Below are 22,956 nucleotides of genomic sequence, written 5' to 3'. Positions count from 1 at the left end.
CTCCACTGAGGTTAGTCTTGATACTTGATGGGTACCGCCGTGGTGTACTCATACTACACTTTTGCACATTTTTGTACATATTCAGGTATCTCGAAGTCAGTTGATCATTATCTAGCTGTGTGGATTGTTGCTGTGGAGACTCAAGGTAAACTTGATGTTGCATTCGCAAGCTTCGGAGTCACCTTCTTATTTTGTATTCACACTATTTTACCTATTTCCAAACAGTTGTATTTAGAAATTTGTAGCAAGCTTTGTAGAGCTTATGACTTGTACTACCGGTTTGGCGAATTATAAATTTTATAGAGATTTCTATTTCAAAAGTTATTAGATATTATTATTATTGTTGTTATTTAGTAAATGTTAGGCATACCTAGTCCCTAAGACTCGGTGCCATCACGATACCCAGCGGAGGGAAAATTGGGTCGTGACAAGTGGTATCAGAGCTCTAGGTTCATAGTTGCTACGAGTCATAAGCGAGTTTAGTAGAGTCTTGTGGATCGGTACAGAGATGTCTGTACCTATCTTCGAGAGGCTACGGAACTATTAGGACAGCTTCACTCCCTTCATTTCTATCGTGCAAGTTCATTGATCTCGTAGTTTGAACTTTTATCATTCCATTCTCTCACAGATGGTGAGGACACGAGCTGCAGTTACTGATGACGTTACCCCCAGAGCTGATGTCGCTAGGGGCAGAGGCAGAGGCCGACGAGGAGCACATGCAGCAGCTAGGGCACCTACCAGAGCAGCAATTGAGAAGCCGCCAGTAGTTCCAGTTGGAAGGCAGGTACCGGAGGCGCCTGCTATTACCCCCGGACTTCATGAGACCTTAGCACACTTCCTAAGCATGTTTGGTACATTGGCTCAGACGGGGTTGATTCCGGTTGCACCAGCTATTTCACATACCGGGAGAGTATCTCATACTCTCGCTGCTCACACTCCAGAACAACGAGTTCATGTTGATCAGGTTCCAGGTGTCATGGCGACACAACCTGTGGTCCCAGTTCATCCCGTGGTTAGGGCAGCAGCATCTGAGGAAGAACATCTTAGACTTGAGAGGTATAAGAAGACCGCCCTCATACCTTCAGTGGATTGGTGAAAGACAATGCCTAGGGTTTCCTAGAGGAGTGTCACCGTATTCTTCATACTATGGGTATTGTGAAGACGAGCGGGGTTGCTTTTTTTACGTTCCAGCTCAGGGGAGCGGCTTATCAGTGGTGGCGGGCATATGAGTTGGGTAGCCCGGCCGATGCAGCTTCATTTAGATGGGTTCAGTTTTCAAAGATATTCATGAGAGAGTTTGTACCTCAGTCCCTTCGAGATGCATGGCGCGTAGAGTTTGAGCAGCTGCGCCAGGGCACTATGTTAGTGTCAGAATATGTCGTTAGATTTAGTGATTTGGCCAGACATGCGCCTGCTTTGGTCCCTATAGTTAGAGAGAGTGTCTGTAGATTCATTGAGGGGCTCATGCATGATATTCGGTTCAGCATGGCTCGGGAGTTAGAGTCGGATGTTTTATTTCAGTAGTGGTAGGGATCGCTCGCCGGATAGAGGACATGTGGGATCAGGAGGGATGAGACAGGAGAGAGAGAACATGCGAGGTCAGGAGAGAGAAGACAGGGAGGTGAGGAGGCCTCGTAGACCAGAGAGATCTACTGGTCCTTATTTTAGAGGCATGGTACGGCATGGTATAGGTTTTGTGGGTCAGCCAGTTCAGTTTCCACTTCAGGCTTCACATAGTATTTCAGGTGCTCATGGCTCTCAGAGTACTCGTACCGCACAGTTCCCATAGTCACTTCAGTAGAAAGGTTGCTTCGAGTGTGGATATACGAGCCACAAGGTGAGAGATTGTCCTAGACTCCGGACAAGTGTGTCATATCGGAGTATTCAAGCGAGTAGAGGGCGCCCAAGAGGGGAAGGCCCGGCCCGTTAATGTGTTTCGTATAGTAGGTTTGAGGCCACTGCGCCAGATGGTGTCATAAAGGTATGCTTTTGATTTGTTACAGAGAGGCACCATTCGTATTTTGATTCGGTTCTGCTTATCGGGGCAAGTTCCTCTATTTGTTGTCGCACCTATGGATGAGTTCATGACCTAGTATTATGTTTATATGTTTTCCCCTGTTGGGAGATTCTATGAGTGATAGCCGTGTCTATCGTTTGTTTTTACTGATTATTGAGAGTTACGAGGCTAGAAGTGAATTCTTGTTGTCTATTATGGTCAGTTTGATGTGATTCCTGAGTAATTTGGTTACGATTTGTGATTTGATACTCTATCAAGGTGAGAGTTTAGTAAGTGTTGTGATTTTATTAGCAGAATTGAGTTAGTGGAATATTTCCATTGGTATGATGTGTATTCGACTTGTGATTCCGAGTTGAGGGTGAGACCCTCGCGATTTCATGTGATTTGATATGTTTGAGCCGGGTTGCGTGCTGCGATGAAAGTTATATCAGGATGAGATCCTTGTGATTTGTTTATATACCTTGATTCTTCCTTTTTATATTGATTCGTAGTATGGTACTGATAGAGAGTTTTGCCTGTCGAGCTTGTTTGATATTTCTCGTATGTATTTCTCTTTACATATTCAGTCATTTTCATTCTGTTCTTCTTGAGTTTTAGCTTGCGGGGTATGTGCCCGATGGTGTTAGTTGTGACTTGTTGATTTGGGTATATAATTAAGAGGTATTCATGTTTCTTGCATCGTTGTCAATGTTGTGGAGCTTTGAAACAGGGTTCTAATGGATATGAGGCTAATTGTCGGTGCTAGTTTTGATTGCGGGCAACTATTGTGATCAGAAATGTTATTATGGGCCTATGTGTGGCGTGTCATGTTGAGTGGTCATACCTTGTGGGCGTAGGCATGAGTTGTTATAGCTGGTTGAGACTGATACTGGGTATGGATTTAGAATCGGTCTTTTGGAGATGAATGTAAGGTGAGAATTTTGACTCTAAGGCTTATCGGTGTTGGTAGAAAGGATAAATTACAGTTGAGATGGTGTCGTCAGGATTATATGGATTGGGGTGACGTGGGGTCACCCGCGGGTGTATGTTGGATATGTGCTTCTAGTGATTTAAAGACTTCAAGGCGATTCTTGGCACGTTCGAGGACGCACGTTTGTTTGAGAGGGGAAGGATGTAACGACCCGGCCGGTCGTTTTGAGAATTTATGTCCCGATCGGCGGCATAAGGTCTTGAGCAGCTTCGTATTAGGTGTATTGATTTGTGTGCGCAGTTGAATTCAGTTACCGGATGATTCAGAGTCAAATCGGAAAAATGATGCAAGTTTCGGAAGCTTAAGTCTTAAGATTTTGATCATAGTTGGAACAGTGTGAAGATAACTCCAGAATGGAGTTTCAGCGGTTCTGTTAGCTCTGTTGGGTATTTTGGACTGAAGAGCATGTTCAGACTGTGAATTTGAGGTCTATAGCTGATTTAGCCTTGAAATGGCAAAAGTCGAATTTTTGGGCATTTTGACCAGTAGTGGACTTTTTGATATCGGGTCGAAATCTGATTCCGGAAATTGGAGTAGGTCTGTAATGTTGAATATGACTTGTGTGCAAAATTTGGGGTCAATCGAACATGGTTTGATAAGTTTCAGCATCGGTTGTAGAAATTTGAAGTTTCAAGTTCTTTAAGTTTGAATCGAAGGATGGTTCATGATTTTAGCATTGTTTGATGTGGTTTGAGGGCTCGACTAAGTTTGCATGGTATTTTAGGATTGGTTGGTACGTTTGGTTGAGGTCCCGGGGGCCTCAGTGTGTTTTGGATGCTTAACAGAGGAACTATTGGACTTAGGAAATTTCTGAAGTTTGCTGGTTTCAGGTGTTTCGCACTTGCGGTGGGGGAACCGCAAGTGCGGGGCCGCACGTGCGGATGAGTAAGCGCAGAAGCGGATCTGGAGAGAGTGGTCAGGGGCTGCATGTGTGAGGTGAGTTCCGCATCTGCGATGCCCGCAGATGCGCTGGAGAGATCGTAGGAGCGGTGGAGGACTGCAGAAGCGGACATAGATCCGCATGTGCGGCCTTTTGATTGCAGAAGCGGGCGATGAGTTTTAAGTAAAAAACCGCACCTATGATGTAATTTCCGCAGGTGCGGAACCGTAAATGCGGTTGAAGGCCCGCAAAAGCGATTTGACTGGCAGAAAAAGGGCCAAGTGCAATGGTTTGATTTCATTCTTCTTTTTTGCACTTGAGAGCTCGGAATTTGGCGATTTTTCGAGAGATTTTCAGAGAAAGCTTTTGGGTAACGATTCATAACTCTTTTAAGGTTATATTCCACTAATCTATGGTTGATTTCATCATTTAATTTCAGATTTGGATTGAAATTTGGGGAAAAGTTGAGAAAACTTCTTAGGCCGAATTTTGGGATTTTGATCTAGATTTTGGTATCGGATTTGAGTAATTTTGGTACGAGTGAACTCGTGGTTGATTGGGTGTTCGTATTTTGTGATTTTTACCTGATTCCGAGACGTGGGCCCGAGTCAACTTTTTGGGCCGAATTTTTGATTCTTTGTTAAAGTCGTAGATTTATTATTTAAATTAGTTTCTCCTAATTTTATTCATGATATGTAATTGTGATTGGCTAGATTTGGGTCATTCAGAGTCAAATAATCGAGGAAGGGGCATTCTTACTGATTGATTGAGCTTGGTTCGAGGTAAGTATCTTGTCTTCGTGTGGGGAAACTACCCCTTAGGATTTGAGTCTTCTATGCTAATTGTAGTCCGTGTACGCGAGGTGACGAGTACGTGCTCGGACTTAGTTGTGGAAAGTTGGCCTTTTAGGGTCCTTAGGTCCTTGTATTCGCTGAGTATGCAGTTGTTCTCGTTATGATTACGTTTCTTAATTACTAGTTTCACTTCTACCTTCTTTAATTAGAATTAATTGCTTCATGATCCGCCCTTAGTGCTTATTTGAGCCATATGTGCCCTAAGTGAAATTGTTTTCTCTTCTATCGCCATGTTGTCTTTTCCCTAACTGCTTATCTTCATTTGAAGTTATAATTATTTCTTCTGTAATTGTTCATCCTTAACCAAGGCTATGATTTTCTTCATTCTGCTTATCCTTAATTGAAGTTGTTGTGTCTCTTTCGTACTTGCCCAACCTTAAAAGAAGTTTAGGTATCCTATATCTTAGTTGACTTATCCTTATTGGAATTAATGACTCGTGATATCTCCCTCGTTGTTGAATTGTACTTTGTGGGACCGTTGTTACTGTAACGACCCGGCCAGTCGTTTTAAAAGTTGTAGCCCCATTCCCCTATTTACTGCTCATTCTTTGCTTTATAACTATTATGTGACTTGCTGGGGTAGTCGATTCAGGTCCGAAAAGCTTTTAAAGTGAATTGGAACATTTAGTTCCAAAGTTTAAAACTTAAGTTAAAAAGGTAGGCTGGATAGCGACCTATGTGTAAACTATCCCGGAATAGAATTTTGATGATTCCAACAACTCCGTATGGTAATTTTGGACTTAGGAGCGTGATCGAAATTTTATTTGGAAGTCCATAGTGAAATTAGGATTGAAATGGCTAAAATAGGAATTTAAGTTTGGAAGTTTGACTGGGGAGTTAACTTTTTGATATCGGGGTCGGAATCCAGTTCCGAAAATTTTCATAGCCCCGTTATATCATTTGAGATTTGTGTGCAAAATTTGAGGTCAATCGGACTTGATTTGATAGGTTTCGGCATCGAATGTAGATGTTGGAAATTCTTAAGTTTCATTAAGCTTGAATTGGGGTGTAATTTGTGATTTTAGCATTGTGTGATGTGATTTGAGGTTTCAAATAAGTTCGTATGATATTTTAGGACTTGTTGGTGTATTTGGTTGAGGTCCCGAGGGTTTCGGGTGAGTTTCGGATGGTTAACGGATCAAAAATTGGACTTAAACAAATGCTGCAAAAGTTGCTGCAAATTTTCTTCTGCCCAGAAATCGAGCCCAGAAAATCAAGCCATGATCGAAGGCAAAGCTCGAGGGACATGATCGAAGGCAAAGCTCGAGGGCCATGATCGAAGGCAGGCTCGAGGGCCATGATCGAAGGCAAGGCTCGAGGGCCATGATCGAAGCCACGATCGAGGCCCAGGATCGAGGGCTACCTGAGCAGAATTATAAAGGAGGGGACTTCGTCCCATTCGCCATTTTTGATAAATGGAGCTTGGGGAGAGGCGATTTTTGGGAGATTTTGAGAGAAAACATCAGGGTAAGTGTTCTTAACTCAATTTTGGATAGATTACCCGAATCCATCATTGTTTTCACCATTTAATTAGTGTTTTGGGATTGAAATTTAAGAAAATTTTAGAAATCTCATAAAAATGAATTTTTGAGATTTCGATGTCGATTCGGAGTCGGATTTGAGTGAAACTGGTATGGTTAGACTCATAATTGAATGTGTTGTCGGATTTTGTGAGTTTCGCCGGATTCTGAGACATGGACCCCACGAGCAATGTTTGAGCTAATTTCGGATTTTTATTGAAAAATATAGTATTTTCTTATGAAATTGATTTTTATAATTTTTGTTGACTGTATCGAATTATTTTGGCTAGATACTAGCCATTCAGAGTTGGAAAATCGAGGAAAAGACATACTACTTGATTAAATTGGAGCAAGTCGAGGTAAGTGTCTTGTCTAACCTTGCGTGAGGGAAATTTTTCCTAGGATTGGTATTAATGTGATAATTGTAATGTGATGAAAGTCGTGTACACGAGGTGACGAGTGTGTACACGGGCTAAATGTGAAATATTATGTTTTTAAATTTTATAGATCACCGTTGCATATTAATTAAATTATTAAATCTTATTATATTCTCCATCATTGATTTGATTTATATACTTTAAATTTGTTTGACCTTCTCATGCTAATTGTTTTTACCTGTTAGCTAAAACTTGGTTTCTTTTATTCGGTGTATTAATTAAAGGTGGAATTTCTTTAATTTCAATTATTATTAAAAATGAAGTGTTTTACATTAAAAAAATTATATTTAAAACAAGGTAGTAAATTTGCAAATTGTTATATTTGCTGAATATTTTGTGAGATTTTCGTACTAATTTTGATGGAGCCGTGAGCTCTTTATTGTGTAAAAATATTATCATGAATTATTTTTGCATGAGTCGTAACCTCTTTATTATGGAAAAATATTGTTGTTGATTTATTTTGGCAAATTGAAATATTTGGGCACTTGAGATGCAAATTGTGATATATTGTGATATTGATACGCATGCAGTGGTATAAGGTTTGGGTGTTGAAACGCATGTGGTGAGATAAGGGTAGCTTGATACGCGTGGCTAGTAGGGAAAACTACTAGAAGTCATGCAGTGTGATAAGGATGGCTAAAACGCAGGATGCTATTTCGGAAAAAATATTTTTTTTTAAATAAATTGTGAAGGCTCCCGCGGTGATATAAGGAAATGAGATATTGTGAATTTATTTATGATTTGGGACTATGAGGCGGTACCTCGGGAGTGCCCTTGTTGATATTGATTTATGGACGCATTTGCCTTTGATTATTGTTGTGATTTTCTTGAAGTTGAAAAGAATTATGTTTTGTTTCCACGAGGTATTAATTGCCATTCTTTGGTGTAATTAAATGGTGACATATTAGTTGATTCATTTCCATTATCATTTTATCTTGTTATATTGTTAAACATTTTATCATGCTATTATTTATTTTCCAATAGGGCCTAACCTGACCTCGTCGCTACTCTACCAAGGTTAGGCTTGGCATTTACTGGGTACCGTTGTGGTATACTCATACTACGCTTCTGTACATCTTTTTGTGTAGATCCAGGTACATCTTACCAGCCCAGACATCAGTGAGTTACCTGTGTACGGAGACTTCGAGGTATATTTGCCAGCGTCCGCAGACTCCGGAGTCCCCTTCTATCATTATCATGTTGCTTCTTTATTTTTCCTTAAACCTTGATATATAGAGACATTGAGGATAATTTATTAGAAGCTTGTGACTTATTTCTACCTGGTTTTGGTAGTTGTAATTATGTGAATTTGAAGATTTTTTTTTTTTAAAAAAATTCTATTGTTATTCCGCATTGATAGGTTTACCTAGTCTTAGAGACTAGGTGCCATCACGACATCCTACAGAGGGAATTTGGGATCGTGACAGTTACATATTATTTTCTCCCTTGTTGAGCTGTTCTTATTATGACTAGCATTCTCTATTGTGGCTACTCCTTGTGAATTAGTTCCTCCGTTTCTTTGAGTTCTGGAATTTCTGAGTTGATTTATTTGTCGTACCCTTGTATTAATGTTATTATTGATGTTGTACTTATTGTTCTTGCATATTTACTTTGGGACTACGAGGCGGTACCTCGGGAGATCCCCATGTCTTGCATATTTACTTTGGGACTACGAGGCGGCACCTCGGGAGATCCCCATGTCTTGCATATTTACTTTGGGACTACGGGGCGGTGCCTCGGAAGATCCCCATGTCTTGCATATTTACTTTTGGGACTACGAGGAGGTACCTCAGGAGATCCCTTGTTGAGCATTTACTTTTGGGACTATGGGACAGTATCTCGGGAGTGTCCTTTATTTAAATCTCTTTGTTATGGGATCGCACAAGGTTTCTGTCGTGCTATTATTGCTATTGATATTGCACATGCGGTGTGACAAGGCGGGATATATATATGTGGGTTGCGCATGTGGCGAGACAAGGTGGGAACATTATTATGCACGTGTGGTGAGACAAGGTAGGCATTTACTTTACTATTGCACACGTGGCGAGACAAGGTGGGCTATGTCAAGGATTGATTTGTGATGATTTGTGATGTCCTGGGGGCATTCTTGTTGTTGATATTTGTGTAGTGGTACACTTATCTGTGTGAGCTTTATCTTGTGAAAGTTGTGAGAAAATATTCTATATGTTGTTCGTTCTTTTCCTTTGCTCACTAGTTGGTATGAACTATGTTAGGACACTTGCACAAGCATACACGTAGTTAAGCACTCTTATCGGATAAGAGGTTTCCTTGATATTGTTGAGTATAGATGCACACCCTTGCTTACTTGCCTTCTATGTGAGAATGACTCTATTTGGCACGTGAGTCGTCAGTGCGGTTATAAGGTGTAATGAGGGCACAAGATGCCAAGTGTTAGGTTTAAGGTATTGAGACCCGTGAGTTGTGATTTGTCCGAGGTTCGGTACCTCGTGGAGTTTATTGTCTAAAACCCGGCGTAAAAGCTGTCTATTGTTGAGTTGTTACTTGTCCTTTCTTTATTTGTGATTATCGGACTTAGACTGTATTTCTGTTCATTCTCCTATGTCATTATTATGGCGTTCTGCTGATAGTTGTTGTTTTCCTTCCTTATTGCAATTGCCGTATTAATTGCCACTTCGCGTAATCTTTATGTAGATATCACACTCTATTGTTTCTATACTTATACTTGTTCAAGTTATTTAGTCTAATAGGTATCTTGACTGTACCTCGTCAATACTCCACTGAGGTTAGTCTTGATACTTGCTGGGTACCGTCGTGGTGTACTCATACTACACTTCTGTATATTTTTGTGCAGATCTAGGTATCTCGAAGTTAGTTGATCATTAGCTGTGCAGATTGTTGCTGTGGAGACTCAAGGTAAACCTGCTGCTGCGTTCGCAGGCTTCAGAGTCACCTTCTTATTTTGTATTCACATTATTTTACCTATTTTAAAACAATTGTATTTAGAAATTCGTAGCAATTTCTGTAGAGCTTATGACTTGTACTACCGATTTTGGGAATTGTAAATTTTATAGAAATTTCTATTTCAATAGTTATTAGATGTTATTTATTATTGTTGTTATTCAGTAAATGTTAGGCTTACCTAGTCCCTAAGACTAGGTGCCATCACGATACCCAACGGAGAAGAAATTGGGCCGTGACACAATATACTTACGAAATTATAGTAAAGTTGTAGTATAATTGTATGTAAAGTGTATTCTGTTGTAGTTATATATTATTTTTTATTTGAATACTGTATGAAAGTTAAAAAATAGTTGTATAATGTATGAATCGTTGTATAAAATTTGTATTTAAGTTATCAATACTATCTTTTTACATAAAGTTGTTGATATGTATCAAAATAATATCAAGAGAGTAAGTTTTGATTGGAATTTTAGAGAGGAAGAAGCACATACCACATATAAAATATATACAAATCAGATACAAAATATATACAAAATATATATTATATAAAATTTGTATAAAAATTATATTTAAGTTGTATGATATTGTAGTTGTATTTAAATGGGTAGAAATAATGTATGAAAGTTGTAGATAAGTTGTATAATATATAATTAGTTGTATGAAATTTATTTTTACTATGCATGTTATTGTAGATATTCAAATTTGCATTAAATTTGTACTAAATTTATTTTTAATTTGTATGTTGATGTATCTTATTGGTTCGTAATATCACCTGGAGGAAGCTAGAAGAGATTCATATCAGATTGGCTTCGGCAAAATACGTAAACATTATCTATGTTCAGAGAATATCCCATTCCTGAAATTTGCTCTCATTTCTCATAAATGATATGATCACTAGCCGAATATAGTTAGTTGTGCCTTCCTGTCCAAAGCATCAATCAATTTACCTAGAGGTGAAAATTCAGTATTTTCATCGATATGGCATTAGTTCAGTTAAACTAAGTTCGCTAGAGATGAATCATATTATTTCTTTAATCACAAAACAAAAGATATGAATTTTATTATTCAACAAACCAAAAGATATTCATCATGCAACAAATTTTATTTGTTGGGAGTATCTTTGGTCTCAATATTCTCGAGAGAAGAGGGGAGAAAGGAGAGAAAAAAGGAAAATGATATAACTAAATCCCTTGATTGAAGACACTAATAATAGATTGAGAGCCTTTTAAGGTGAAATATATATAATTTGTAAGTAATACTTGTTTAAGACGGATAATATACAAAATAAAAATAAATAATTTTAGTAAATAAGTTTCAAATTACAACTATTAATAAGTGGGAATAACAACGGCCTCCGGTGGAAGATTAAGGTGCATCCGGTTGCAATATGGGCCAGGAAGTGATATGCTGTTTGACTATTTTACCTTCTTGAGGTCATGACCACGTGTCTTCCAAAACATAATATATCCATGCGGGACCCGCCCTGTGCTATTTGGAGTTCATCTCCTTTTAGAGAATGTTTGGGTGGATGGGTGGGATATTTTAGAGAATGTAGTTCATGTGGCGCTCCTTCGGCATATTTAAGTGTGCAACCTTTTTGTCTCGGGTCATCGCTATCCTAACTTTTTATATTTTTGCTATAATAGTACTTTTATTTGATTTACTCCTATTTATACATTTCATTTTCAATTAACTAGAAAAGAACAAGTTTAACTATCTATTTCCAGATCCAAACAAACGGTCCGTGGAGCTTGGTTTGGAATCTTTAAGGATTGTTGGAAGAATTAGTTTTCATCGTCAGAAATTCTATTTGTTTTTGTAGTAATTTTTTTTTTTTTTTTTTTGTAAATGAGTTCTTGAAGAAGAAACTACTTAGGCATAAATTTTTTAAATTGCCAATTTTTACTCATAATTGAGGTAATATAAATTTTATTATGAACATCTGCTCTTAATTGATATACTGAATTGGGTGATTGTTGATATATCAAGGATAACCGAGATATATAAAAATTAATCATAAAACGTCAAACTCTAGCCACTTGAGTGATAAGTCAATACATACAATGCATAATTGAGAGACCATCAATAAGTAAAGAAGAATTAACCTAAATAGCCGCCCACCTGATCTTTTAAACAAATAATAGCCGATAAATGTATAATATATATATATATATATATATATATATATATATAATTCGTGTATAACACATGTATAACTGTGTATAAATAATGTATAATCTATATATACACATTGAATCTGACCGGCTATTTGTTTAACAATCCCATAAGTAAATCCCTTTTAGGAATAAAATCCAGTCTCTGTGAAGACCGAAGTAAGCCCAGTCCACTATCTAGCCCAAGCCCATGACTACATTATCCAATCTTCATCTTCTTAGCAAATTGCCACCTTCAAAATTTCTCAAACCGCTGCAACTCCGTCACTCCCCTCCCCCTTAGCAATGCTCCAAACTTCCACGCACCACCACTTTCCTCCTCAGCTCCTCCTTCATCTTCCTCTATGCAGCCGTACACTTATGCTCTCCGCTCACCGCCGGCCCTTACTCCGCCACCAATCTTGTACCCATGTGCGCCTACGAGTCTCCAGCTGTACAAAGAGTTCTAGCAAAAATACAGTGACTGAGCTAGTAAAAGAAGTTGACGGTCAAAAGGCTAATGAGCAACAGAAACAGCAAGTTAAAAGGTCTTACCCGTTTCACGAAATTGAACCAAAATGGCAACACTATTGGGAGGAGAACAAGACATTTCGAACCCCTGATGAGATTGATACTTCAAAGCCCAAATTCTATGTTCTTGATATGTTCCCCTATCCAAGGTTCATACTCTTATCCCACTCTTTCAACTTCAATTTGCTATGTGCCAAGGATTGACTATAGACTAGCTTTTTTTTAATACTCTCTCTATCAGTTTTGCAAAGTCGAACCTACAAAGTTATCTTGAATTTGGACATTGATCATCTTTGTTCAACTCTGTACAATTAGGTAGAAATTTAAATTAAAAAATTAGTGTCTTTACATATCTCAATGTCCGAAATCCTAGAAGTAACACTTTTCGACCAACCTCAAAATTTGAATATGAACATACTAAAATTGTAATATGTTTGAGTTATAAAATAGAAATACAAAGTTCACATAGGTTTAGAGATCCTTTCTTGTTTTCATACTTGTAATTTATAGCATTAATACAAGACAAAGACTGTAACTTTGACAGTGGACACGAAGCAACATTTAATTATATTGGAAGGAGTTATTTCAACTTAGCAAAATTTTAGCAACATGTTTACAATTCTGTACCTTGTTTTGGTTGTAAATAATCTTATTAACAAATATGACGTTGGTGTCGAGACCAGCTTTTGCGCACCTCGACCATTCCACCGGGTAACTGCCTATGTTTCATGGACTCTCCAAAATCCCTGTCGCACTCGTGTCGACACGACATGGGCGTGGGATCTAAACCGGATTTGGTCAAACTACCTTGGGTACGTTGACTACATTCTATGACTGAGAAATATAGATTGATGGGTATTGGGTTTGAAGTTTGGGTTTATGTCATATATATATATATATATATATATATATAGTTACATAAAGTATGAGAAAGCTTTTATATTATGCGAGATATCTTATGAATAAATATTGTTGTTGTTTATAGAGAATAAAGTTCTACTAGTTTTAGTTCAACAACTATAACTAATCGAAATACACTTTATATGTTGTAATATACATTTATTGGCCATATCCTAGCACCCGTATCCGCACTTGGATCCATACCCCCGAATCCTATTATACAGTTGGCGCTAGTGGTTATCAATGGTGGTGGTAGGTGGTGGTTGACAGGGATGGTGGTGGTGGCTGGCGGTGGTGAAATGTTATTTTCTCAAAAATGTTTTAACTGTATAGCTCTTAATTATTTTAAGACTCTATTCAAGATTTGGATGTTTTCTGATCTATTCAGAACCATCAAGTGGTTAAATCTTAAAAAAACAAATGCACTTAATAGTCTAAGGTCCAAACCTTTCAGATTCAGACTTCGATCAAGTGCAAACGAGGCTTAATCAACTTTAGGTATATGCATTACCAATTGCTTGACTTGGCTTAGATGAACTGGGCTTAATCAACTTTAAGTATATGCATTACCAATTGCTTGACTTGGCTTAGATGAACTGCTAACAACTTCGGTTATATCCTTTCCAAGTTCAAATGAAGTATAAAGTTGCTGCTGCTGTGCAGCTAATCTCTTATTTTTCTTATAGTATGACTCCCCTGCTTAATGGCAACATAGTTGTTTCCACTATGTTTATAATACCAACATTCATAGCATTTAATTTCCTTGAATCTGTTCAAAAATTTATTAATACTGAAGCCACAGAATAATCCATGGTCCACGATTGTCCAGATTAGATATAGTATGAGACCTGCCAATGGTGATCATACTCATTGAATTCAACCATATACTGACTGAATGCTCTAGTTCTCCTAGATCCAAGTGCACTTTCTGCACAAGTGCAAAATTTCCAGAGTCAATTACTGAAAGGAATATGTTGGTGTAGATAGTTGACAAGCAATTGTGAACTTGCCAATTGATCTTCTGTTCTTAGGACTTACAATTTTCAGTCATTAAGGTTGGCACTTGTAACTTTTGGCCATTGAGATAGGACAAACTTTTCCTTTTTCATGAGGATCTGTAGTCGTGGTCTATTAATGTTTAGTTTGATGCTATTTCTTATCCTTGCAGTGGAGCTGGTTTGCATGTTGGACATCCACTTGGATATACTGCAACAGATATCCTTGCTAGATTTAAACGCATGCAAGGTTTCAATGTATTGCATCCAATGGGATGGGATGCATTTGGTTTACCTGCTGAACAATACGCTATTGAGGTAAGTTTTCAAAAGTCATTGTTTTCAGTTTAATATTTGCAGGTATCTAACTTTCCCCTTCCCTTGGACAGACAGGCACACATCCAAAAATCACAACTTTGAGGAATATTAGTCGTTTCCGCTCGCAGGTAACTGCTGCTTTCCTTTGTTTGGAATTCTATGTTCGGTGTTTACTTTGAGGTTGTAAATCATATCTAAGAGCACCGAATTTTTACCCATGAAATCAAAACACTATTTTTTTTAATTTTTATTTTGCATTCCTAGTTCAAGAATCAAGTTTACTGTCGATGGCCATACCTTGGAGCTATTTTCGTGTACGTATGTGTGATATTCCAGTTTAAATGAGACTGGCAAATCCACAACTTATCTGTATTTAATTTGGAAGAGCACCATAGGGAATGATGCCTTTTCATGATCGTGTTTATGAGGTGCATGCTTTATAAGAAGACGGTCAGAAACAGTTAAAAGTCCTTTGTCCAAGTAGCTATGTGGGTGAACCATGATACATGAATTCAGGTCTTTGCAACTGGGCTGATTGCTACAATTATCTCGTACCCATCCATCCATGAGCCTGCTGTTATGCCTCACCATCTGTTAGTCCCGTTACTTTTCCTCCAATTCCTAATATTAGCTGGTTCGATTCAGCTGATATTATATGGCCATCTGCCCTAAGTGCCTGTAAGAAAAGGACGCTTTCCCTGCAAAATTCAGAGCATTTAAATTGTCATAGTTGGAGTTTATTTGCTAATCTATGTGACAAGAATGTTTCATTTTTCAGTTATTTAATGAGATTTTGATCTCTTGCTATCTTTCGTTGTATAAGATGATGCTTGAGAAAAGTCACTTTGCTAATATCTATATTGATTTCTAGCTTAAATCTCTAGGCTTCTCTTATGATTGGGATCGTGAAATTTCTACGACAGAACCTGATTACTACAAATGGACTCAGTGGATATTTCTTCAACTTATGAAGAGAGGACTAGCTTATCAGGTGAAATTTTCTGAACTTTATTTTTATAATTCTCAGTAGTAAGCTGAAGTAACCTTCTTCGACTTATCAAAGTTCTTTGAATCCAATATTTAGGCTGAAGTGCCTGTCAATTGGTGTCCAGCACTTGGCACTGTCTTGGCAAATGAAGAAGTGGTTGATGGTGTAAGTGAAAGAGGGGGGCATCCAGTCATCAGAAAGGTAGGCGTTCATATACCCTGTTACCTTTTGAGCTAGGAATTTCTCTAAAGTACCGCACTTTTGTTAATTCAATGTCTAGTCCTTATTTTCATGGCCTGGATGGTTTCATGATTTTACAGTACATTGTTTATTGCCAAGCAGCCTATGCGGCAGTGGATGTTGAGGATTACTGCCTATGCTGACCGTCTTCTTGAGGATTTGGATGACCTAGACTGGCCTGAAAGTATAAAGGAAATGCAGAGGAATTGGATTGGGAGGTCGGAAGGAGCAGAATTGGATTTTGTTGTCATAAATGGTAACGGTCAGGAAGAAGAGAAAAGGATAACAGTTTATACAACAAGGCCGGACACTATTTTTGGTGCAACGTATGCATTTTACTTTTTACATCGTGTCATCAACTCTCTTTTTTTCAGACTACATTTCACATATCGCTAATCCATCTTTTTGCTGTGCAGATATTTAGTCCTTGCACCTGAGCATCCTATTCTGTCATCAATTTTATCTGAAGCACAGAGTAAACATGTATGCTCTTCTGCCCCTTGATCTTATTAATCTCAAAATGCTGTTTGTTCTAGTTCTTTAAGAGACGACGGATGTGAGACAGGTAGAGGAGTACAGAGAACTTGCCATTAGAAAGAGTGACCTTGAGAGGACTGAGCTTCAAAAGGAAAAAACAGGTGTCTTTACCGGGTGTTATGCAAGAAATCCAGCCAATGGACAAGATATTCCTATTTGGGTTGCTGATTATGTCTTGGGAAGGTTGTCTGCCTTCTTTCTTTTTCTCTTCTCCTAAATTTAACTAGCAAGATATGTCCTATGAGTTTATGACTGCATTAATGCTCTTGTACTGAATGAGCACCTAATACCACACGTGACATAGTTTTTGGGGTTTTAAAGTAGTTTACCAATTCTGATGCAGCTACGGCACAGGAGCAATAATGGCTGTGCCTGCCCATGACACACGTGACTATGAATTTGCTATGAAGTACAGTATCCCAATTTCTTGGGTTGTAAAACCAGATGATGGCGATTGTGGCAATTTTGAGAGACCATATTCAGGTGAAGGAACTATGATAAATGCATCAAGTTCAGAGTCAGGGCTTGGCATTAATGGTTTGCCTAGCAAGGAAGCTGCTTCAAGAGTCATTCAATGGCTTGAGAAAAGCGGAAACGGGAAGCAAAAGGTAATTTTCTCTGATTTATGAAGGATACCTCTTTAGCTTGTATATCTCAGTTTTTTGGAGATGATCTTAAACAGAATTCTGAGGTCGAGTAAGAAGGAAGCAATTCTCATTTCTACTTCTTATAAGATTTGCTTATTGCCAGATTTATCTTGCTTCAGGTAAATTACAAGTTAAGGGACTGGCTTTTTGCTCGGCAACGCTATTGGGGGGAGCCTATTCCAGTTATCTTTTTGGATGACACTGGAGAAGGTATTCCAGTTTCAGAAACTGAGCTGCCCCTTACCCTTCCCGAGTTGGATGATTTCACTCCCACAGGGACAGGGGAGGCTCCTCTATCCAAAGCAGATTCTTGGGTATGTCTTGCCTAATGTGTGATGATTTCAACTGGATAAACATTGTTTCCTTGTCATCTGCTACTTTTCTTTTGCTTTTGGTTCTTCCCTATTAGGCTTACCATGCTTCATGTAATAACATTCACTATTTTGGCTGAACAATTTGTCAGGTTATAACCAAAGATCCTTTATCTGGAAAAGCTGCTAGACGAGAAACAAATACCATGCCCCAGTGGGCTGGTTCTTGCTGGTAATTAACTAGTATGTTTTTTCTTCAATACTGGGAGTTTAATTCTTTTGAAGGGGAGCCTTGGAGCAACGGTAAAGTTGTCTCCATGTGACCTATAGGTCACGGGTTCGAGCCGTGGAATCAGCCACTAATGCTTGCACAAGGGTAGGTTGCCTACATCACACTCTCTTGGGGTGCAGCCCTTCCCTCGACCCTGTGTAAACGCGGGATGCTTCGTGTACCGGGCTGCCCTTTTTTACCGGGAGTTTTATTATTTTCACGATTTCTCCACCTAAAGAGACTTTGTACTTTACTGCCTTTTTGTTCTTTTATTTGTATTTTTTTGTCATTTGTCAAAAGGGAGTAAACTATAGTTTTTTCTTGGGTGTTTTGGGGCAAGAGCATGATAATATGAACAAGAGCATGAAAGATTATATCAAGGCAAAGCAGACAGATGGGAAGGAACTTCACTCTGAACTTAAACAACTTATCACCCAAAAAATGGATAGGAAGGAACTTTACTCTGAACTTATCACCAAAAAGAAGAAAAGAAGAAGATAGGAAGTACTTTACTCTGAATTTCTTGTTCATTATCCATTGGTGGTTGGCTGGGTGCATAATTTGTCACCGGTAGTTATGGAGGTAAAAAAACATACGCTTATCTACTCCATTTCGAAGAGGAGAGTACCCGATTTTCAGTCTCAAAATCTCCCTTTTTACTACTGGATGGAAAGTAAAAATAAGGGAAGCAAATAATCGATGAGTTATTTATTATGATATGTAATTAAACTTATCTTAGATTCTATGCAAATTTCACCCTTCTAGGACCTGTGTTCTAAGGATGAAACCTTCTTTACTTTTAAGGTTCCTATGGACATGTCTGATATATATCTTGCTGCTTCTAGTTGAACCATGTCCTCCATTGATATCCAGGTACTATCTAAGATTTATGGACCCAAAGAACTCCAGTGCATTGGTTGACAAGGCAAAAGAACAGTGAGTGAGCAGTTTCTCTACGTACAGTCAGTAGTTCCATTTTTCTCCTGGCATTGATTTTGTTATACATAATATTGTGGAAAGTTAGAGTTTGGTGTTTCAAAGTTTTAAGCATCCATTGGCTTCTTTTTTCCTATAGGTACTGGAGCCCAGTTGACGTGTATGTTGGTGGTGCTGAGCATGCTGTTCTTCATTTACTTTATGCCAGGTTCTGGCACAAGGTTAGAGCTCCAAATACACTTATTACAAATAAAAAGAATTCTCCCAGTTTCAAGCTTTGGTTACCCTTCTTTAGCTACTGCAGATGTTGTCACTATTCCAGTTAATTCATGTGAGCCAAAAATTTCTTCTTCTTCCCTTTGTCACCTATTTATGGGCGGTGAATTCCTTCGCTAACCTAAATTGGACTTCAATAAATTGTTAGACAAGCTCTTCTAGTCTGAGTATACATGTGGAAAAATAGATGAGGTAGGACAGAGAAATCAAAGAAGGTTCTCAAAAAAAAAAAAAAAAAAAAAGGCTTAACAAGCAAGAGGAATGCCCTCTCTTTTGGTCCTTCAGAAGAGCAATTCAATTCACAAGAGCATGTTATATTTCTTCTCTAACGTTTCTATTAAAAATCATGACTACGTTCATTATTGCAGGTTCTCTATGACATAGGTGTTGTGTCAACAAAGGAACCATTTAAGTGTGTCATAAATCAGGGCATCATCCTTGGTGAAGTAAGTTGATTTGCTTGGTCTTGAAAGTCCATTTTTTCATTGCCTGTCTTTAATTATCAAGTTGGCAGGTTCAATATACAGCATGCAAAGATGACAAAGGAAATTTGATATCAGCAGACTCTGTCGCTGAGCTGGCTGAGTACAACCAAGAGAAAATACCTGAGGAAAAGGTTTATTTATATACTGATTATGTGCAATTACTTAAATAGCATCTTTTTGTGTTACTTTTAGCTTTCAGAATATAATTCATCGGTTTGAAACTGTATTTTGATGGTGAATAGGTCATGAAATCTGGTGACTTCTTTGTATTGAAAGATAACCCCAATCTTCGCTTGATTGCCCGAGCTCACAAGATGAGTAAAAGTAGGGGAAATGTCATCAATCCTGATGATGTTGTTTTGGAGTATGGTGCAGATTCTCTACGCTTATATGAAATGTTTATGGGTCCATTAAGGTAGCGTCTCCTGCCCTTCCTTATCATTTCTTTTGCTTTTCAAATTTTTTGTTTATTGTAATATATGTACCCAACCATTTCAAAGTTGTATCCAGGCGGTATTTCTTCTAGTGCATAATGTACATCTTTATTATGTCTGATAGAGACTCGAAAACATGGAATACAAGTGGTATTGAAGGCGTTCATCGTTTCCTAGCAAGATCTTGGAGATTGATTGTTGGTTCACCCTCGCCCGCTGGCTCATATCCGGATGGAACTTCCACAGTTGATGAGAAACCTTCAATTGAACAACTTCGTTCTTTACACAGATGCATTGATAAGGTAGTACTACTTATTGGTTATGGCTGGCATGTATTCTTTAGGATTGAATATTGTTGGAATGTTAATGCACTTCCTATTATTACACGGCAATCATTGATTTGCTAGTTGGTTTCACATAACAGGTAACTGAAGAAATTGAAGGAACTCGGTTCAACACTGGAATTTCTGCAATGATGGAGTTTATTAACGCAGCATATAAGGTTTCTTGTTCTCCTTTTACACTATCCTCATTTCTCCCTCACTGCTCAAAGAATAGGTAAAAAAGGAAAAAGAGGGGATATCCACACTTCGATATTTTTTTCTTCTTAACTTTTGTCAGTCTGTTGGAGCTGTTTTTAAGGAAGTAAAGGGAAAAGTCATATCACTTCAATCTTGTCAAAAATTTCAAAATTGTCAAACTTGGGCAGGTTGAGAGAGCAGCTTAGTCCAAATATCTAATGTCCTTGTAAGAGTTAATTGCATAAGGGAAGAGATTGCAGTCTCCTCTTCTAGGCAAAAATATAAAATTGATGAACTACTCCCAAGAGACTTCTCTAGCTCTTCTCCTTCCCTGTTAAATTACAATTTCCCATTGATTGCTTGTAGACTTCACTGACAAAAAAGGGTAGCCCGATGCACTGAGCTCCTTTTATGCACGCGCATTTCTACAAGAGGCTATTTAGTAGATTCAGTGGAATGAGATCAAATTTGACACTTGAATTTCTTCCACAGAAAAAATAACGAAAATGATAAAAAGGAAACAGAGAGTGATGTAGCTAGATGAAACTCCTTGCAAGTTACTAGTTTCTTATAGCATTTTAACGAATCCTTTGGATCACATGTTTTTAGTGGGACAAACTTCCGAGATCAATTATTGAAGCATTTGTTTTGCTGCTCTCACCATATGCACCTCACATGGCGGAGGAGCTCTGGTCTCGTCTGGGACACCCAAATTCCTTGGCATATGAGCCCTTTCCTAAGGTGAGGTTTTCCTTGATCCTAGATTTTTACTTTATTTATTCCTCTCTCCTCCATCCTACCGTTCGACAAACGATGGATCACTCATTATGTACATATTTAGTCGTCCAGTTTCCTTGACAAATAAAAAAAAAAAGTTTTCTTGTAGAACTGCAGGAGCCCATTTTCAGCAAATATTCCACTTAAGCAGGCTAAAACACATTTATTTTTGAAAGTTATGAATGCCTACTGTTGTCTATAGTGGCTCGCGAGACTAATTAAATTTGTGGGATTACTGAAAGCTCATGAACATCTTACTTTATCAAAAAGAAAAAAAAAAGCTCAAGAACATCTTGAATCATTGAATTGGGTGAAACGCTAAACTGATTTATGGTTATAATGACAGGCTGATGCTGCATATTTAAAAGAGAGCACTGTAGTCCTTCCAGTCCAAATAAATGGAAAGACTAGAGGTACCATACAGGTCGAAGAAACATGCACGGAAGAGGAGGCCTTTAGATTAGCTTCACTTGATACAAAACTATCCAAGTTTTTGGATGGAAAATCTATTAGGAAGAGAATTTACGTCCAAGGAAAAATTCTGAATATCGTGATAGATGCACAGAAGAAGGTTAAGGTAGCTCAACAGTAGCTGATACAATGCCTGGAATCCCTACACATTGTGTTATTTCATAACGGTTGATGGATTAACAACACCGGGGAGTAGCAGCAATGGCTTCTGTACCATACTTCATTTGTTGTACAATATTGTTAAGAGAACAATAAGCTTGCGAGCAGTGGAAGTGGAATAGGCTTTGTTGTATAGTAGAAGAGACAGGGAAGGGTACGCAACATTGGTTAATCTAATAGTTGTGTGTAACATATGTTCGTTATATGTACCCATTGTACTCAAATAAGCTGTTCTTGTATTTATATATGAAGATTTCTTCACAGAAATATCACAAGTCACAACTTCAATGAACATTGTTTCATTTTGCAAGGACTGTTAGTTGATCTCCAATGTTTTCAAGTGGCTTTGTACCCCTGCGCCCACTATTTTCACTTCTACCTGGGAATGGCAGATATAGCATTCCATAGCAGATGAATTATTCATTTATAGTCTAATAAAGTCTTTAAAAATACCCTTTATGCCCAAGTATGGCAAACTAAAATTGTTTAATTATTTGATGTTTCAGAAAAAAAAACAATAAGCATTATTAACTTTCTTCTAAATCCCCTTTATTTGTTCCAATTAGTGGAGTTTAAATTAATGGAGACATTTAAAAGACTGATAAGGTGTTGTCCTATGTGATCTTAAGTGGCCTTGGGAAATTAGGTAATATGTTTCAAACAGAAAAGTGTAACAACAAACTTTAGCTACAAGGGAAGAAGCCTTCATGTTCTCACGTCTCAATTTCCCCCATTTTAAATAATGGCATCGTCTTGTTTACTTCAATGGTCGGTGCCAAAACTCATCTAATTTTATATATTTGTTAGTGTTTGTGCATGTGCATCCATTCAACGCTTGACAGATTTCAGAATTTCTCCTAATTCTATGAAGGGGAAAGTACCTAGTCTTATATGCTTACTGTTTGGAATATCTTCAATTTGATATTTCTGATTCAGGATTTTTAAAGGAAATTTTACCTCCGTACACCCTATTTATTATAAATCAAAATTATTTTAAAATATTATTTTTTATAGCTACATTTTATATTTATAGCAAAATAAATATTTTATGGTATATACTACCATTGAGGCATAATATAAGGCATGAAATACACTATTTATATTTTTCTTCTCTCTTAGACAGCTGGACATACCTATTTTTAAGGAATTGTCGTTACTGTATTCATGAATACATAGCGCGAATACATGTGAATACATGCGCGTACAATTGTATTCATGAATTGAGCAACGCGAATACATGTAAATACATGCGCGTACAGGTGGACTGCTCTGATTTTAGGCACTTTTTGCTGAATACATGGCGCGAATACATGTGAATACATGCGCGTGGACTGCCCTGATTTTAGGCACTTTTTACTGTTGTATTCATGAATACATGGCGCAAA

The 22,956-nt window shown here is 37.9% G+C and overlaps 1 protein-coding gene across 2 annotated transcripts; it reads left to right on the top strand.

The window, feature by feature from the left end:
* Positions 1-12,026: 12,026 nt before the first annotated feature.
* On the top strand, positions 12,027-21,863 carry LOC104107373 (leucine--tRNA ligase, chloroplastic/mitochondrial). Of its 2 annotated transcripts, XM_009616158.4 has the most exons (20): positions 12,028-12,454; positions 14,374-14,518; positions 14,590-14,646; positions 15,390-15,509; positions 15,603-15,707; positions 15,849-16,072; positions 16,163-16,229; positions 16,312-16,466; positions 16,627-16,891; positions 17,050-17,244; positions 17,394-17,473; positions 18,386-18,448; positions 18,588-18,669; positions 19,093-19,170; positions 19,239-19,340; positions 19,452-19,624; positions 19,768-19,945; positions 20,068-20,145; positions 20,774-20,905; positions 21,288-21,863. In XM_009616158.4, exons 1-20 carry the CDS (start codon positions 12,081-12,083, stop codon positions 21,531-21,533), a joined length of 2,919 nt encoding a protein of 972 aa, XP_009614453.1. In that variant the 5' UTR covers positions 12,028-12,080; the 3' UTR covers positions 21,534-21,863. The 2 variants fall into 2 exon arrangements, with proteins under 2 accessions (XP_033514871.1, XP_009614453.1); XM_033658980.2 differs by lacking the exons at positions 20,774-20,905; positions 21,288-21,863 and adding an exon at positions 20,353-20,767 and having other exon boundaries at positions 12,027-12,454.
* Positions 21,864-22,956: the final 1,093 nt, after the last annotated feature.

The sequence above is a fragment of the Nicotiana tomentosiformis genome, chromosome 2, assembly GCF_000390325.3.
Source record: "Nicotiana tomentosiformis chromosome 2, ASM39032v3, whole genome shotgun sequence".
In the NCBI taxonomy this organism is placed as follows: domain Eukaryota; kingdom Viridiplantae; phylum Streptophyta; class Magnoliopsida; order Solanales; family Solanaceae; genus Nicotiana; species Nicotiana tomentosiformis.
The sequence above is the reverse complement of the archived record's forward strand: the minus strand, read 5'-3'. Positions and strand labels throughout refer to the sequence as shown.

Bases quoted from the DNA above. Each gene is read 5' to 3' on its own strand.
- LOC104107373 (XM_009616158.4), top strand. From the start codon at position 12,081: ATGCTCCAAACTTCCACGCACCACCACTTTCCTCCTCAGCTCCTCCTT. The intron at 16,073-16,162 runs GTATGCATTTTA...TTTGCTGTGCAG, and splicing joins GACACTATTTTTGGTGCAAC to ATATTTAGTCCTTGCACCTG. The intron at 16,230-16,311 runs GTATGCTCTTCT...GATGTGAGACAG, and splicing joins CTGAAGCACAGAGTAAACAT to GTAGAGGAGTACAGAGAACT.